The following is a 17517-nucleotide window of genomic DNA, read 5'->3' on the forward strand; positions in this document are numbered from 1 at the left end:
AGCTCTATTCAGCCACCTATTGGATCGCTGTTCCTCTCACTCAGATCTTAGGGGCGGGAACCTGTAGCAGAATCCAATCAGGACGCTGGGGCGGGGCCGTGAGAACTGTCCCGTCTGGCACGCTGCGGAGAGAAGGGGGTGTTGCTTCACAACCTCACTGAGTCTTTCTTTGTCTCCCCGGCGGTGCTTAAGATCTGGTCTCGCTGCTCCTAGGTATCCCAGGTAACTCCGTAGCAGCCTCTGTCGCGCTAAGACCTGCACAGGCCGCAGCAGCCGTAGGGAGGACGCCGGGACTCCCGGAAGCCGGGAAATGGTGAGTGTGCAGGACCCGGGCCTTCCCGCGCTCAGCCCCGGAGTCTGCGGCCCCGCGTCCGCCGCCCGCGCAGCGCGGCCCTCGGTCCCCTCCGGCCGCAGGTTGGGGCGGGGCCGGTGGCCGGGACCCCGGGCATCCTGTCGCATCTCTGCGGCGGCGACCTCGGCCCGGCCCGGAGCCCTCTCTGGGCAGCTCCGCGCCCGCGGCCTGGCTTGTCCCCAGACCGTGCGGTGACAGCGGGATCCTGAAGGGGACACCCTGATTCGGGCTGTGGGGCTCGTGTGAAGGAGGAGCTGTGGTCCGTGGGGTCCCCTGTCCCTTCTTTCTCCCCGGGGACCGGTTTTCGTCTGTGTCTTCCATTTGTATTTGAAGCAAGCAGCCTATGAAGTCCAGGACTCTGTTTCCCCAGCCAGCTCTTCCTAGGGCTGGCAATTAATCCCTAGATTTCCAGTTTCCTCTTCGCGTTCCCAAAGGCCAACTTCCCCTCTCCAATCCACATTATCAACTATTGTCCTTCATTGTACATTTGAAACAAACACAGTTTTAATTATTTATCATTACCTTTTTTTTATAGAGCAAAGAATGGCTCTTTTCAAAAGTTTTGTTTGATGTTTGTTTACTTTTCGCCTGACAGGAAAGCAGAAAATAACTACCTGAAGCTCCGCTGTAAATAATCTTTGCGTCTCTCCTGTCTTCTATAAGCGCAAACTTTTCAGAATGTCTTTGGAATGAGGTTCCCCTTTGGAAACTTTACAGGGTGACGTGTCCTCAGCCCTACTCTTTACCTTTTCTTAGCTCTTGGTTTCAAAACTGCCTGGGTCTGACCCAGATGCCCACAGCTGCCATGTCTCTTGGAGTGTCTAGTGAGTGTCAGCCCCTGGGTCATTTCCCCAGAGAGGAATCTGAGGTTTTGGGGTGGGGCTTCTCAGGTGAGCAGCCAGCTGCCCTTGGGCTGGGAGGTGTCTCCTGGTATAACTTCATCGAAAACGTCAACCCCTTGAGACACTCAGGTTTTCTTTCTCTAAACCTAATTTCCATTGACTGGAAACAAATTGGTGGTCAGCCAGTCCGACCCAGATATTGAGGGGATGACAGAAATGACTCCTGCCCTCTGGATTTTCTCAGACTAGTGAAGAGAGAAAAACTATCCCAAAGGACAGAGAAACCCCACTGGGCTGGTGCAAGAACCTGAAAAGCAAAAGGCAATCCAGGTACAAAGTGGGGCATAATGAATGCATTGTTGCTGAAGACAGTGGTCCTTGAGCATGTCAGTGAGCGAGGACAGTGAATTTCAGTGATTTGGCTAGATTTTTCAAACACTGGGTATTTTGTAAGGCCAGTGAATGGAAGCTAAGGCCAATCCTGGGCCTGCAAATGGAGGTCATTGAAGGCCCAGTTGGTTATTCCTGGGGAGCCTCTGCTGCAGGTGTCCAGCCTGCTCATACTGACCATGCAAGGAGCCTTTATACTGAGAGACTCTACAGAGCCCTGGAGAGCTGGGACTCACAGGCAGATGCGGAAGGGCAGGTGATGCCCTTTCTGAGGTTGTAATTGTTACTGTCCTGGGACTGTGTCTCAAGGGAAATAAATCCAGATTTAGATAAGGAGTGACCTTATTCTAAAGGAGTATTGCAATAGGAAGAAAGCACCTAGTATAAGATCTACAGCATCTCAAAAGTCAGGCAGAAAAGGGTTTTCTTTTACAGGGAGGAGAAAACAAGATTAGAAAGAAGGTAGGAGGGAGGACATGATGGAGGGTGACAAAGTCAGATCCTAGATCAGAGACTGTTTCACCCTGAGGTCAGCCTGTTCTGAACAGGGCAATAAAGGAGGGGGTTTGGCTCAGCCTGCTGAGGATGGGTCTAAGTTCATGGGTTTGGAAGGAGACAAATTTAACCAAAGTTTGGTTGACAAGTATTTTGTTCTGACTGATGAGTGAAGACAGAACTGTTCAGCTGATCATTTATGAGGCAGAGTGGGAATATGGAGAGTCACTGTCTGGCCTTGTTATTGGTAAAGGGACATCATCCAAGTTGTGACGGGAAGGGTGTGTTTTTGCAATAGCCTGTGTCTCCAGAACACCCAGGATGGTGCTGGTGGGGGTTTCTTTAATTATAGTTATTTACCAGAATCACAAAACTTGGGTAAAATTCAACAGTATCAGCACTTTGATTTTGCCATTACAGAGTTGGTTTAATTTGCACAAAATGATAATGTTGGTGAGGGTCAGACATAAAGACACCTTTGGGTTTTGCCATGGAGAAAGTTTATGAATTTGATAGTTTATTTGCTTCTGTGGTGTATTAAAAAATATATTTTGTGTTTGTCTGCAGTTGCTGGCACAGAGGTCCTAAAGCCATTGGCATTTCCTGAGTGATAGGAGTACCTTTTGTAATTCATAGCAAGCCCCTCTCAGACCATGCTTGAGTTTATGCTAATGAGGAGTCTGTGTCTTCAGAATGGGGACTGGAAACCAGAAAGACAAAACCCATGATTATAAGGTTGAAATTTTAAGTTCCACCCTGACCTCAGGAAGGAGAGGGAGGCTGTAGATTGAATTCTATAAAAACTTTTGAGCAGAGACATTCAGAGAGCTCCCGGGTTGGTGAACACATTGATGAGCCGGGAGGGTGGGCCACCCCAAGAAGGGGGGCTTTGCACATCCTCCCTTTTCTTGCCATAAACATCTCTTCCATTTGACTATTCCTGGGTTCTTTTGTAATATACTGGTAAACTTGAATAAAATGTTCTGCTGTTTTCTTTGAGTAGTTCTAGCAAATTATTGAACATGAGGAGGGATGTGGGAGCCCCTGATTTATAGGCAGTTGGTCAGAAGTATGCGTCCCAGTTGTCATCTAAACTGGGGGCAGTGTTGTGAGAATGACCCTGATCTTATGGGGTCTGTGCTAACTCTGAGTGGTTGGAATTAGATTGTTGGACATCCAGCTGGTGCTGGAGAGTTGGTTAGTGTTCAGCAAACACCACACATTGGTGTCAGAAAAAAGACATCACAGATCAGAACCTTACACTGACTGCAGGTGTTTGGCTGCTGGTGAGAATTGAGACCGTGTAGGTGGCAGTGTTTCTACACTGTGAGGAGGGGACAGTAGGGTGTGTGGAGTTCCCAGAATTAATATTTCTAACTGCTCAGGTTTCCTTCACTCACCACCTAGGAGTGAGCCATTGTGGGTTCCTCCCCTCCCCCCATCATTCTTTATAGCTTTATCATCTATTTATCATGAAGTAGAGTTTTGGCTATTTTTAGTTTTCAGTCAGTTATTATTGAATAATACTATTAATATCTTTAATATTATGCTGAAAAAGTTTTTCTCTGGTTTCTTTGTCTCTGTTGCATACATGCTGCATCTGAGGCTGTGGGTCACCCAATTTATCCAGCCAACACCCTTTTTATGAATTTCCTTCTCTGTACCCCTTGCTACCCACTGAGTCCCACGCAAATTCATATTTTGAAGCTGCAAACCCAATGTGATGGTATTTGGAGATGGGGCCTTTGGTTAGTAATTAGGGTTAGATGAGGTCATGTGTTGGGGCCCTCATGGTGGGATTATTCACCCCATGAAATCAGAGAGAGATTACTCTCTATATACTATGTGAGGTCACACTGAGAAGTGACCTAGCCTGTGTCTTTATCTTAGGCTCCCCAGGCTCCAAAACTATGAGAAACAAGTGTTTATTCCACCCATCCCACCTGTATTAGTCTGTTTTGTGTTGCTTATAACAGAATATACAGAACTGGATAATTTATAAAGAAAATAAAATTTATTTGCTTACAGTTTCTGAGGCTGGGAAGTCCAAATTCCATCTAGTGGTGGTGACAATGACCCAGGTGTCTCACACTGCAAGATGGTGGAAGCAGAGAGAGCAGAGAGAGACAGACTCTCCTCTTCTTTTAAAGCCCCCAGAACCACGCCCTTGACCACTATTTTTAATCCATTCACTATGGCATGGTGCCATAATCCAATCACCTTTCAATTAGGCTCCACCTTAAGGCTCCACCTTTCAATTACCATAATAGGATTTCCCACCCTCTTAACAGTCATAGTGGGGGCTAAGTTTCTAATACATAAAACTTGGGGGACACATTTCAAGCTTCAGGGAGTTTTGGGGGGACATAATTAAATCCACTACACCACTGTAGTTTGTTAGAGCAGTCCTAGCTGACTACATCACCCCTTTAGACTTGTTTTCCTACAGTAACCATATACCATATTATAACTGTTGAATATGGACATACCTGAAATGGCCTCCCAATCCCTCACTTTTGCTCCCCACTCTGTGCCTTTACACGTTATTAATTCAGCCTTAAATAGCCTTCTTTTATGGATAGAGTTCAGTCAGGAAACGGGTAGCACACTCAAAATTGATCAGAAAAGAAAGTATTCCCACATAACCCCTCTCTCTCCACACAGTTTGTCTTTTTTACATCTTGCATTACTGTGATAGATCTGCTACAACTGATGTACTAATATTGACACATCAAAGTCCATAGTCACATTAGGGCTGACTCTTTGTGTTATATAATCTATGAGTGTTGGCAAGTGTATAATGACTGGGTCCATCATTCTGCATCATATAGAATACTTTCACTGCCGTAAAAATCCCCTAGGCTCCACCTGTTCATACATTCTTTCCATCACCAAACCCTTGACAAAGGTCTCTTTATTCTGTCATAGTTTTAAGTTTTCTAGAATGTCATATTTGAAATTATACAGTATATGGCCATTTCACGTTGGCTTCTTTCACTTAGAAATATACTTTTAAGTTTCTTCCCTGTTTTTTATGGCTTGATACTTGATTTCATTTTATAATCGAACAATACTTCATCCTATGGATGCACCACAAACTGTTTAGCCATTTGCTATTGAAGGATATTGTCTTAGTCTATTTTGTGTTGCTATAAGAGAACACCTGAGACTGTATAATTTATAAAGGAAAGAGGTTTATTTGGCTCCTGATTCTAGTGTCTGGAGAATCCAAGATTGGGCCATTGCATCTGGTGAAAGCCCCATGCTGCTTCAACTCGTAGCAGAAAATGGAAGAGGAGCGGGTGGAGATCATATGGTGAAAGAGGAAGCGACAGAGAGAAACTCAGGAAGGCAGAGTCTTTCTAAGAACTCACTCTTGTGGGAACTATTCCATTCCACAATAAGGAGAAGTTGTCCCTGCAGGGGGTATGTTAACCTGTTAACACCTCCCACTAGGTCCACCTCCCAACACTGCCTCACTGAGGATCAAATCTCAGCATGAGTTTTGGTGGGACCAAGCCACATTCAAACCATAGCAGATATCGTGGTCCACTCTAAGGTTTGGAAATTACGAATAAGACTATGAAAATTCACGTGCAGATTCTGTGATAAACACTTATTTTCAACTCACTTGGGTAAATACCTAGGAATGTGATTGCTAGATTATACATTGAGTATGATTTGTTTTGTAAAAAACTGCCTGTCTTCCAAAGTAGGTACACCGTTTTCCTTTCCCACCACCAAGGACTGAGGATTCCTGTTATTCCACATCTTCATCATCATTTGGTGTTCTCCATATTTTGAAATTTAGCGGTCTAATAAGTGTGCAATGATATCTTAGTTTTATTTGCTCTTCCCAAATGCCATATGATCTTGAGCATCTTTTCATGTGCTAATTTGCTATCTCTAAATCCTCTTTCATGTGTATGTTCAAATCTTTTGCCCATTTCAGTTGGATTGTTTGTCTTATTACTGGGATTAAAGAGTTCTTTGAAATTTTGGATACCAGTTCTTTATTAGGCAATAAGTGTTTGCAAAGAATTTCTCCAAGTATTGCCTTGTCTCTTCATTCTTCTAACACTGGCTGCTTCAGATCAGGAGTTTTTCATTTTAATGAAGTCAAACTTACATAAAAATTCATCATGAAACCAACATCACCTAGATTTTCTCCTGTGTTATATGTTTTATAGTTCTGCATTTTACAATTACATCTATGATCCATTTTGAGTTCATTTTTCTAAAAGGTGTAAGGTTTGGGTCTAGATTAATTTTGTTTCATATGATTGTCTACTGTTTTCAGCAGTATTTGGTGAAAAGCCTACCTTTTCACCATGGAATGGTTCTTTGTCACATAATAGTTGACTGTGTTTGTGTGGGTGTATAGGAAAGCAATTGACTTTTGTGTATTTTTTTTTTTTTTTGGCAGGTTTGGCAGATAGGGTGATCCAAACACTTAACCTTGATGGTATCAACACCGTGTTCTAACCAACTGAGCTAACTGGCAAGCCTGAATTTTGTATATTAACCTTGTATCCTTTAACTTTGCTATATTCTCTTATTAGTTCCAGGAGTTTTCTTTGTTTTGGACTGAGATTTTTTTCTACATACGCAATCATGTCATATGCAACAAAGACAGTTTTATTTCTTCCTTCCCAATCTACCTAGCTTTTATTTCCTTTTCTTCTCTTACTACATTAGCTAGGACTTGGAGTACAGTGCTGAAAAGAAATGGTGAGAGGGGACTTTCTTGTCTTGTTCTTCATGTTACCAAGAAAGCATCCAGTTTCTTACCCTTAAGTATGATACTAACTACAGGTTTCTTATAGATGATGTTTCTTAAGAAGAGGGAGCTCCCTGCACTTCTTAGTTTTCTTATAAATGGATGATGGGTTTTGTCAAATGTTTTTCATTTTCATTTCTCCCTTTTAATTTGTCGTGTTAATTTTTATCTTCTCTTTTTATTTTTTTCTCAGCTTGAGTAGATATTTGTCAATTTTATTGATCTTTTCACAAGACCAGCTTTTGGTGGTGCTGATTTTACCTATTGATTTCCCACAATTTCATTAATTTCTTCTTTTAACTTTTATTATTTATTTTTTCATTTCTACTTGGGTTTAGTATACTCTTCTGATTTTAGTTTTCCAAACTTCACCCAGAGGTTATTTATCATAGATCTTTCTTCTTTTGTAATATACCTGGTTCAATAGGATAAATTTTTTCTAGGCACTGCTTTTGCAACATTTTGGAAATTTTGATAAGTTCTATTTTTATTTATTCAAAATAATTTTTAATATCTCAAGACTTCTTTGATTCTTTTGTTATTTAGAAATGGTTTGTTTAATCTACAAGTATTTGTCAGTTCTTAAGCTATCTTTTTATTAGTGATTCCTGGATTGATGCCATGGCAGTCTGAGAGCATATTTTGTATTACTTCTATTCTTTACAATTTGTTAAGGTGTATTTTTTGTCCCAGAATTTGGGATATGTTTGTGAATGTTCCATGTAAATTTCAAAAGAATGTATATTCTTTTGTTACTGGATGAAGCATTCTGTTTTTTCAATTAGGTCTGCTTGTTTGATGGTGCTGTTCAATTCAACTGTGTGCTTCCTGGTTGTCTCTTTGCCCAATCACTAAATTTTTGATAGAGGGGTGTTGAAGTCTCCAACTATACTGGTGGATTCATGTATTTCTCCCTGCAGTTCTATGAGTTATTCTGCCTCATGTATTTTGCCACTCTGTTGTTATGCACATGCACACTAAGGACCGCCTTTTATTCTTGGTGAATTGACCCCTTTATCATTATGTAATGCCCCTCTATCACTGAAGTTTCAATGCTGTGAACTCAGCTCTTTTGAAATTAATATAGCTGTGGCAGCTTTCTAATAAAAAGAAATAAAAAGTGTCAGCATGGCAGATCTTTCTCCATCCCTTTATTTTTAATGTATACGTATTTTTATATTTGACATGTTTATTATAGACAACATATATGAAATTACTTCAAAAAGTTCATAGGAAGATTAGTATTAATCTTTTAATTCTATTTTTCACATACTTTTTGAAGTACCCTCATATTATGTGTTATATTTTTATTCACTATGACAGTACCTGTCTTTCAATTTTGTATTGAGACCATTGATGTTTAAAGTTATTACTGATTTAGTTGGGTTAATATCTACCTTTTTTTTTCTTTATAATGTTTTCTATTTGTTGCTATTATTCTTTGTATCTTTTTCATCCTCTTTTTTCATCTTCTCTGCTTTTATGGAGCTTATTACCTAATTCCATTTATGGTCCCTCTTAGCATATCAATTATAGTTTTTTATCTGTCTTTTACTGTTTTCATGCTTGTCTTTGAATTTGTAGTACACATTTACAAGTAACCCAAGTCTTTTTTCAAGTAACATTATGTTATTTAACTGGTTGTGCAAGTACTTCACAAAAAAGTATTCCCAATTTCTACCTCCTTGATCCTTATAACACTGCAGTCAAACATATCATTTATCCATAAGGTATAATTACCAAAGAATTGTTGCTGTTATTATTTTGAATGAACTTTCATCACATTATGAATAAGAAAAACAAATATAATTTTACTTTCATTTATTCCTTCTCTAATACTCTTCTTTTGTTCGTTTTCCTTGTTTGTGAGTAATTTGTTTTATTTCTTTCATGGCAGGTTCATTGGTGACAGATTTCTTCATTTTTTGTTTGTCTCTTTGTTTCAGAAAATCTTTTATGTCTCATTCACATTTGAAGGATTTTTTTGCTAAATACAGAATTCTGTGTGGGTGGGGCTTTTTTCCCCAATGTTTTATATATTTCACTGCAGTATCTTCTTCCTTGCATCCTTTCCAAAAGGAAATCCAATTTAATTCTTAGTATGTTTTTCTACATCTAAGGTGTTGGTTCTTCTCCTACCCCCACCCTCCATAACTTCTTTCAGGATTCTTTTCTGTCTGATTTTTTTCAAGTTTGAATATGATATGCCTAAGTATGAATTTGGGGTATCTATACTGCTTGGTGTTCTCTGAGATTTCTATTTATGTGCTTTGGTGTCTGTCATTAATTTTGGGAATTCTGAGACTTTGTTGCATCAGTTATTTCTTTTTTTTCTCTTTCTACTATGGTTATTCTCATTATGTGTGTACTGCACCTTTTGTAGTTTTTCCCCAGGTTCTTGGATATTCTGTTCTATCTTTTTCATTCTTTTAAAAATTTTTTTATTTTAACTTCCAATATACATTGTAGTTGATTTTCATGACCCTTTACCCGTCCCTCTTTCCCCCCTCCCCTCCCACATCATATCTGTTCACTTGTCTTAACAAGTTCAAGAAATTGTTGTGATTATGTCTTCTTCCCCCCCACACCCTTTGTTTATTTATTTTTAGCTCCCACAAATAAGTGAGAACATGTGGTATTTCTCCTTTGCCTGACTTGTTTCACTTAATATAATTTTCTCTAAGTCCATCCATGTTGTTGCAAATGGTAGTATTTCATTCTTTTTTATAGCAGAGTAGCATTCCATTGTGTAGATATACCACAGTTTCCTTATCCACTCATCTGATGATGGACATTTCATTCTTTTTTTTTCCTTTGTATTTCAGTTTTGAAAGGTTATGCTGACATTTTTTCAAGATGACTGATTCTTTGCACACTTCCTTTGTATTAATGAATGACTAAGGGTGTTCTTCAGTTCTGTTGCAGTGTATTTTATTTCCTGCATTACCTTTTGATCCTGTTAGAATTTTCATGTCTGCTTAAATTACTCATCTATTCTTGCATATTTTTCACCATTTCCCTTAGAACCCTCAGCATATTAATCATGCTTGTTTTAATTTCTGAACTCATGATTCCAATATCTATTCTGTACCTGAATCTGGCTCTGCTGCTTGCCCTCCCTCTTCAAACTGGGTTTTAAGTCTTTTGGCATGTCTTGTATTTTTTTTTCTTGAAAACACAACATGATGTACTGTGGAATAAAAACTAAGGTAAACAGGACTTTAGGGTAAAGTTTTAGATTTCTCCTGCTGGGTTTATTAGGCTGTGTTTAATATTTTCAGAAGCTGTATGTGTCAGAATATAAATTTTTTTCTTTTTTTTTTTTTTTTTTTTAAAAGATGACCGGTAAGGGGATCTTAACCCTTGACTTGGTGTTGTCAGCACCACGCTCAGCCAGTGAGCGAACCGGCCATCCGTATGTGGGATCCGAACCCGGGGCCTTGGCGCTATCAGCACCGCACTCTACCGAGTGAGCCACGGGCCGGCCCACAATATAAATTTTTTTCTGGTGTCCTTGCTTTTACCTCTCCTGTCATCTTTGGGGTTCTGTAGACTTTTAAAATAAATTCTGAAAGTTGCAGAAAGAAACTCAAATATTGTTTCACTGCATTCCACTGTTATTAAGTAGAAACCCTAGTGATATACTGTTATGGTGTGGGTAGTGGGAAAACATGCTGTAGTGGTATTGTTTGGTCTCAGTCTTATAGTGAGCCTGTGCACTGATCTGTGGTATGATAATAAAGTTGATTGGTCTTTGTCTCTGGTTCCTAGACCAGAACTTCTAAATCCACTGCATTTTATGAATGATAGGAGTGATAGCTTCTTCTTTTGTTGTAAGGAAGCAACTCTTAAAGCTTCTAGATAACTTCAGGATGGGTATGGTGACCTGAAAGACCAAGCCTTGAACTTTCAGCCCTAGCCCGCAACATCAAGGGAAGAAAGAAAAGCACGAAATTGAGTTAATCACCAATAGCTGATGATTTAATCAATCATGTCTATATAACAAAGCCTCTTGTAAAGCCCATAAATGTCAGGGTTCAGAGAACTTCCAGATTGGTGAATACATCAAGGTGATATGAATTGGCAGAGCCAGGAAGCGCCTATAAGCTATCCATTCCCCTTCCCATACTTTGACCTACTTGTCCCTTTAATTTGGCTGCTCTTGAATTGTATTTTTTATAATAGCCTGGTAATACTAAGTAAAGCACTCTCCTGAATTCTGAGAGATGTTCTAGTGAATTATTGAAAGGTGTGTTGTGGGAACCTCCAAACTTGTAGTGGCTGAGTAAACCGTGGGTATCCTGTGTACCCCATTTTGTGATTGGCATCTGATGTGGGGCAATCTTGTGGAACTGAGCCCTTATCCCATGGAGTCTTGACACTAATTCTGGGTACTTAGTATTAGAATTGAATTGAATTTTGATACATAGATGCTGTTGTAGAATTGAAGTACTGTTGGAAAACACACCATGTATTTGGTGTTGGAAAGAAAAATAGTTTTTCACCTTCACATGTGCTTCTTAGTCCTTCTTCTCATGTCATTTCAGCTGTGGTAAAATCCTATTTGGTTAGGCCTTAGTGAAATAGATTCTTTTGAGGACTGGCCTTCTTAAAAAAAACCAGAATATTCTGGCATACTTCAGAATGGCTACTTTTTCTGTCTCTCCAATTTTGGAGACAAAGCTTTGGCCTATGACCTTAATTGCTTGATGGATCTAAGAAGACTTACCGCTTTTATGTTTGTTTGCGTCCTACTTACATGGATGGGGATGACAGCTTCTAAACTACTTACTTGTCAGACCAGAATTTTGTAGTCTCTGATTCATTTTTTTTTTTTTTTTTTTTTTTTTTTTTTTTCCGGTGACCGGCGCTCAGCCAGGGAGTGCACCGATCATCCTTATATAGGATCTGAACCCGCGGCGGCGGGAGCGTCGCCGCGCTGCTAGCGCAGCACGCTACCGAGTGCGCCACCGGCTCAGCCCTCTGATTCATTTTTTGATGTTATATTATTGACAGCTTTTAAGCCATATTTTTTTTCTCGTTTCCCACATCTGGATGGGGTAAAAACAAAGCCTGGGTTGCTCTCCTGTGGTGCTGGCAAGAGATCCAATCCACTTAAGCCCCTGCCTGTATGCTCCAACTCTCACACTGGCCCATGTTCTAACCTCAGTAAAAATCTTCACCAGGTTCCTTTCTTTGCTCTCTCAAGCCAATTTACACATGCTTGAGAGGCCTGCCCTGCTCTCCCCAGAGACCTAAATTAGGGAAGTAATTAACCCTTTCCTATTCACTTGGCATGCGCAGTGTCATTAATCTTGCCATGTGAGTCAAACCTTGAATGGGTTTCACCTGCTTCTGCAATTGCAATATACTTTCTATTGATAAATCTTCCATATCTTTTCATATACATGCTGCCTTTTATTTTCAAAAGGTGCATATTATGGTGAGGTTACATAACTAATTCTACGTAAACAGACATTTGGCTTGCTTTTTGGCTGCCAAACTTTTGCTGCCAAAACTGATTTAAAACTAAGATTGCCAAAAGATGATTGATAGATAGATAGATAGATAGATAGATAGATAGATAGATAGATAGATAGATAGATAGATAGGTAGATAGATAAAAATAAAAATAAGATCGCCAAGTTACAAAGTAATATAAAGTGTGCTCTTTTTCAAAGTTAATTCATTAAATTTTCATCATAAAATATATTCAGAAAAGAATAAAATGTTTCCTGGTATGTTTTAATAATAATATAGACACCCATCTAATCATCATCAATATGCATAAATTGACCTTGGGCACCTGTTAGAATCTCCTGATGTTCCCCTTCCTGACTCATCTCCATCCTGCCCCATAGATGACTTTTTGATTCTTTGTTTATTCATCATCTCTTTACCCTCTATTATTTTTCACTAAGCAGTGTTCTGTTTTACTTTCCTTGAAATTTCAAGAAATAAGTATTAATGAAATTACACTGGAAAGGTTTTTTGATGGTTTCATGGCCTCTGTATGTTTCACACATGCTAATGTTTGAGGCTACAGGCCATCCGGTTTACTCCTCCATTCCAGTGGTTATTCTCAGTCTGTGTGCTTCTGTGTGTGCTCAAAACTGGTAGGAAGCAGCCCTAAGGCTCATGAATATAAGGATTTTGTGGAGGTCTAAGTCTCCATGCCTTATTCTTCATCCGGAGCTCTAACTTCCCAATAAACTCCTTGACCCGTAAAATGAGACAGAAAAAAAAAAAAAAGGAAAAACAGCTTGTGACACAAACATGCTGAAATCAATACTTCTGCAAAGGAATATTTTCATTCAACCAGCAGGAGTTAAATATTTCCATTTGCCTGGAGTACGTCAAGACACCACGGCCAGCTGCTGCTTGTTAGAATGCAGATTTTCAGCGGCCTCCTGGCTCTCATGTTTGCTGATGGGAACAGAAGTAAAAGCACACAGTTCTTAAAGTTGTATTTATTCATAAAGACCTCATCCAGACTTGACCCTGTTTTTCACAAAATGCTGAGTGATATGGTGCATAGTAAGACAGGAAATGAAAGAGTTTCTCTCAGAAGGAATTGGTGTTCTTAAATTTTCTTTTATTTGTATAGCATTTCTCTTATTTCCCCAGGGTGGTCTTGTTCCTAGCATTAGAGAACAATAAGGCTTGTAGTGATCACAGTAAAAATGTAGAAGTAATTTCTGTGTATTCATGATACTGTTAAGTTTATGAGGAAAGTGAGGATGGATGGAGAGTCAGAGTTCTCACAATCAAGTCATACGATAAATGTCTGGAGACCACAGTATCGAATGTGGACATATGAATTGAGTATAGATCCCCAGTTTTGTTTGTCTCACTCATTCTCCTGTACACATACATGGGATATTTTAGGACTCAGTGGCATTTGAGGATGTGGCTGTGAACTTCACCTGGGAGGAGTGGGCTCTGCTGGATCCTTCACAGAAGAATCTCTACAGAGATGTGATGCTGGAAACCTTTAAGAACCTGGCCTGCATAGGTAATGATAACAATATTCCTTGACTTAGTAAATTAGACAACAAGTGTCTCTTGTTCAACTGTGTTCCAAGATTTGAACTGTAGAAAGAGAATACCTTGGTGAACAAACTAGCCAAGGTCACAGCTAGTCATGGATTTAGAATCTTATAATTATTCTGTCATTTCTAATAATTTGTAATGATTTTTCTGGGTCTGCATTTTAGGGGGGAAATGGAAAAGCCAAAACATTGAAGATGACTACAAAAACCAGGGGAGAAATCTAAGGTGAGTTACACTCAAAAGAGTAAGTCACTACCACAGGAGAATCTTAGTAATACTGTCATGAAATTTCACAAACAAGGAAGGAAATCAATAAGCCCAGCTTCAAATTCATTTATTCTTAGAAAATTTTCAGCAAAAATGTTTTCATAGTAAATGTTTCCTTAAAAATATCATAGGTGTTCAGTGTGTGAAAAATAGTTGTTTGAAACCCCACATGTAAATATAACCCATTTAGATAATAGCTATGGTCAAGCCCTCTTTCTAAGCATTGAATATATTCACTTGCAAACAATTCACACAGGGCAGAACACTTACACTTTACCTGAAAATTGTTAAAATGTAATTCTAATACCTACAAATAAATGTAAAATTAATTTTAAAAAACCATTAATAGTGTGCTACTTATTTTATACAGAAGTCAAGGTAGAGGGATTCAGTGAAAGTAAAGATAGTCAATATGGATAATTCACCAGCCAGATTCTAAATCTTAATCTGAACAATCTTAATCTGTAATAAAATCATGTGAATGCAGTGTATGTGGAAAAGTTTTCATGCGTCACTCATTTCTTAATAGGTATATCAGATCTCACACTGGACACAAACTATGTAAGTATCAGGAATATGGAGAGAAGCCATATAAATGTCAGGAATGTGGGAAAGCCTTCAGTTCTACCCGTTACATTCGAAAACATGAAAGGACTCATACACAAGAGAAGCCCTATGAATGTAAACAATGTGGTAAAGCCTTCAGTTGTTCCCATTACATTCGAAAACATGAAAGGACTCACACACAAGAGAAACCCTACGTATGTAAACAATGTGGTAAAGCCTTCAGTTGTCCCAGTTCCTTTAGAACGCATGAAAGAATTCACACTGGAGAGAAACCCTATGAATGTAAAGAATGTGGGAAAACCTTTATTTATTTCCCAAGCGTTCGAAGACATATGATAACGCACACTGGAGAAGGACCTTGCAAATGTAAAGTATGTGGGAAAGCCTTTAACTGTCTCAGTTCACTTCAAATGCATGAAAGGAGTCACACTGGAGAAAAACCCTATCAGTGTAAACAATGTGGTAAAGCCTTCAGTCGTTCCAGTTCAGTTAGAATGCATGAAAGAATTCACACTGGAGAAAAACCCTATCAGTGTAAGGAATGTGGGAAAACTTTCATTTCTCTCCCACGTGTTCGAAAACATATGATAACGCATACTGGAGTTGGACCTTATAAATGTAAGGTATGTGGGAAAGCCTTTAACTGTCCCAGTTCATTTCGAGTACATGAAAGGACTCACACTGGAGAGAAACCCTATGAATGTAAACAATGCGGTAAAGCCTTTGGACATTCCAGTTCCTTTAAAATGCATGAAAGAATTCACAGTGGAGAGAAACCCTATGAATGTAAGGAATGTGGGAAAACCTTCATTTCTCTCCCAAGCATTCGAATACATATGATAACACACACTGGAGAAGGACCTTGTAAATGTAAGGTATGTGGGAAAGCCTTTAACTGTCCTAGCTCATTTCGAATGCATGAAAGAACTCACACTGGAGAGAAGCCCTATGAATGTAAACAATGTGGTAAAGCCTTCAGTTGTTCTGGTACCTTTCAAAGGCATGAAAGGACTCACACTGGAGAGAAACCCTATGAATGTAAACAATGTGGTAAAGCCTTCAGTTCTTCCAGTTCATTTCGAATGCATGAAAGGACTCACACTGGAGAAAAGCCCTATGAATGTAAACAATGTGGTAAAGCCTTCAGTTCTTCCAGTTCTTTTCGAGTGCATGAGAGAATGCACACTGGGGAGAAACCCTACGAATGCAAGGAATGTGGGAAAGCCTTCAAATTTCTCACTTCCTTTCGACATCATGAAAGAACTCATTCTGGAGTGAAACCCTAAAGAATGAATGTGAGAAATCTTTCATTTATTACAAAACCTTTTGAGCACACAAGTGAATGCTTAATAGAGCAATACCTATGTCAAAACGTGGGGAAAAAAAGCCTTCTATCTTCCCACTTTAATTCAAGGCCATGAAAGAAAACTCACACTGGTGAGAAAACACTTGAATATAAGCAATGTGTAAAAGAATTCAGTTGGGGCCGAGCCCGTGGCGCACTCAGTAGAGTGCGGTGCTGGGAGCACGGCGACGCTCCCGCCGCGGGTTCAGATCCTATATAGGAATGACCGGTGCACTCACTGGCTGAGTGCCTGTCACGAAAACGACAAAAAAAAAAAAAAAAGAATTCAGTTGGCCTACATCCTGACAAAATCATGTAGAAATACACACTGAAATGAAACCCTACTAGTTTTGAAATACAGGAATGTTTTCAATTTTAACAAGTACTTTAAAAATCATGTGAAAAGTTACTTTGGAGAGCAGTCATATAAATGTAAGTAACATGGAAAGCCTGGTGGAAATTATTTCATGTCTTATGAATTCATAAGAAAATTCATAACATCAAAGAAATGTAAAAGTTATAGGTATACTGTGTTTATCACTGGCTCATTCTTAAAGTGGATCTAGGTCTATTGATTTTTACTTCCTTTGCAAAGAAACATTGAGGTGAGATCATTCTGTAAGTTCTCTTTACACAATAGTACCTGAGTTTAATATGTAGTGGTTTGGGGAGTTTTTAAGTTAATAAAATTTCTCTTTCCATGTTGAAGTGTGTTAGCTGTATAAGTGAATTGCAGCATATTTCTAACATGCTGGTAAGTTAAATGTTCATATAATTAAATTGTTCTGTGATTAGTGGGCTATTGAAAAATGACTTAATTGTTGGGGTTCTCCTACTGACCTGTGTGGCAGGTACTAGATCTCCCTTAACTATTATATATATTCCCTTTCTTATGGGAAAAACTGCTTTTTGAAAAAGTTGGTTGGGAGTAAAAAGAGCTTTATTTCATTTTCCCCACTAATAAATTGTTGGCTTCCATTTATAAGTATATAATGGTTATCATATAGTCTCATGTGAATTGTTATTTCAGTCTTTTCCCCTATAAGGTACTGGACAATGTTTTCCATAAAGTTCCTTTACTTACTCCATAGCAAACTATATATTACTTATAACAAATCTACTTTTTCAGTCAAGTGAGGCCAATGTATTTAGTTAAATTGTCAGACTACAAACCTAGCAAGAAACAGTCAAGAGAGGATCACTTTTTCAGTCTAGGCTTTCTTGCTTACAGTATAGTGTTGATACCAATTTTTCAATATCCCTCTTATATTGGTCCTATAGACTCAAAACATAAAATTAAGCATAAATAATCCAGGCACACTAGGCTCTGGATATCATGGCAAGAAAAAAATTCTTGAAGTTTGGGTGTTTATATTTTTTGTGAGAAAATGATAATAATAAATGGCAAAGCTTTGGTTTATAAGAC

At 39.0% G+C, this 17517-nt stretch overlaps 1 protein-coding gene across 1 annotated transcript; it reads left to right on the top strand.

Annotated features, from left to right (window-relative positions):
• The first annotated feature begins 241 nt into the window (after positions 1-241).
• On the top strand, positions 242-16754 carry LOC134388186 (zinc finger protein 709-like). The gene is made up of 4 exons (XM_063111036.1): positions 242-313; positions 13748-13874; positions 14077-14137; positions 14709-16754. The coding sequence occupies exons 1-4, from the start codon at positions 311-313 to the stop codon at positions 16030-16032; spliced, it is 1515 nt and encodes a 504-aa protein (XP_062967106.1). The 5' UTR covers positions 242-310; the 3' UTR covers positions 16033-16754.
• The last annotated feature ends 763 nt before the right edge of the window (positions 16755-17517 follow it).

Source organism: Cynocephalus volans, chromosome 10, assembly GCF_027409185.1.
Source record: "Cynocephalus volans isolate mCynVol1 chromosome 10, mCynVol1.pri, whole genome shotgun sequence".
NCBI classification, from domain to species: Eukaryota; Metazoa; Chordata; class Mammalia; order Dermoptera; family Cynocephalidae; genus Cynocephalus; species Cynocephalus volans.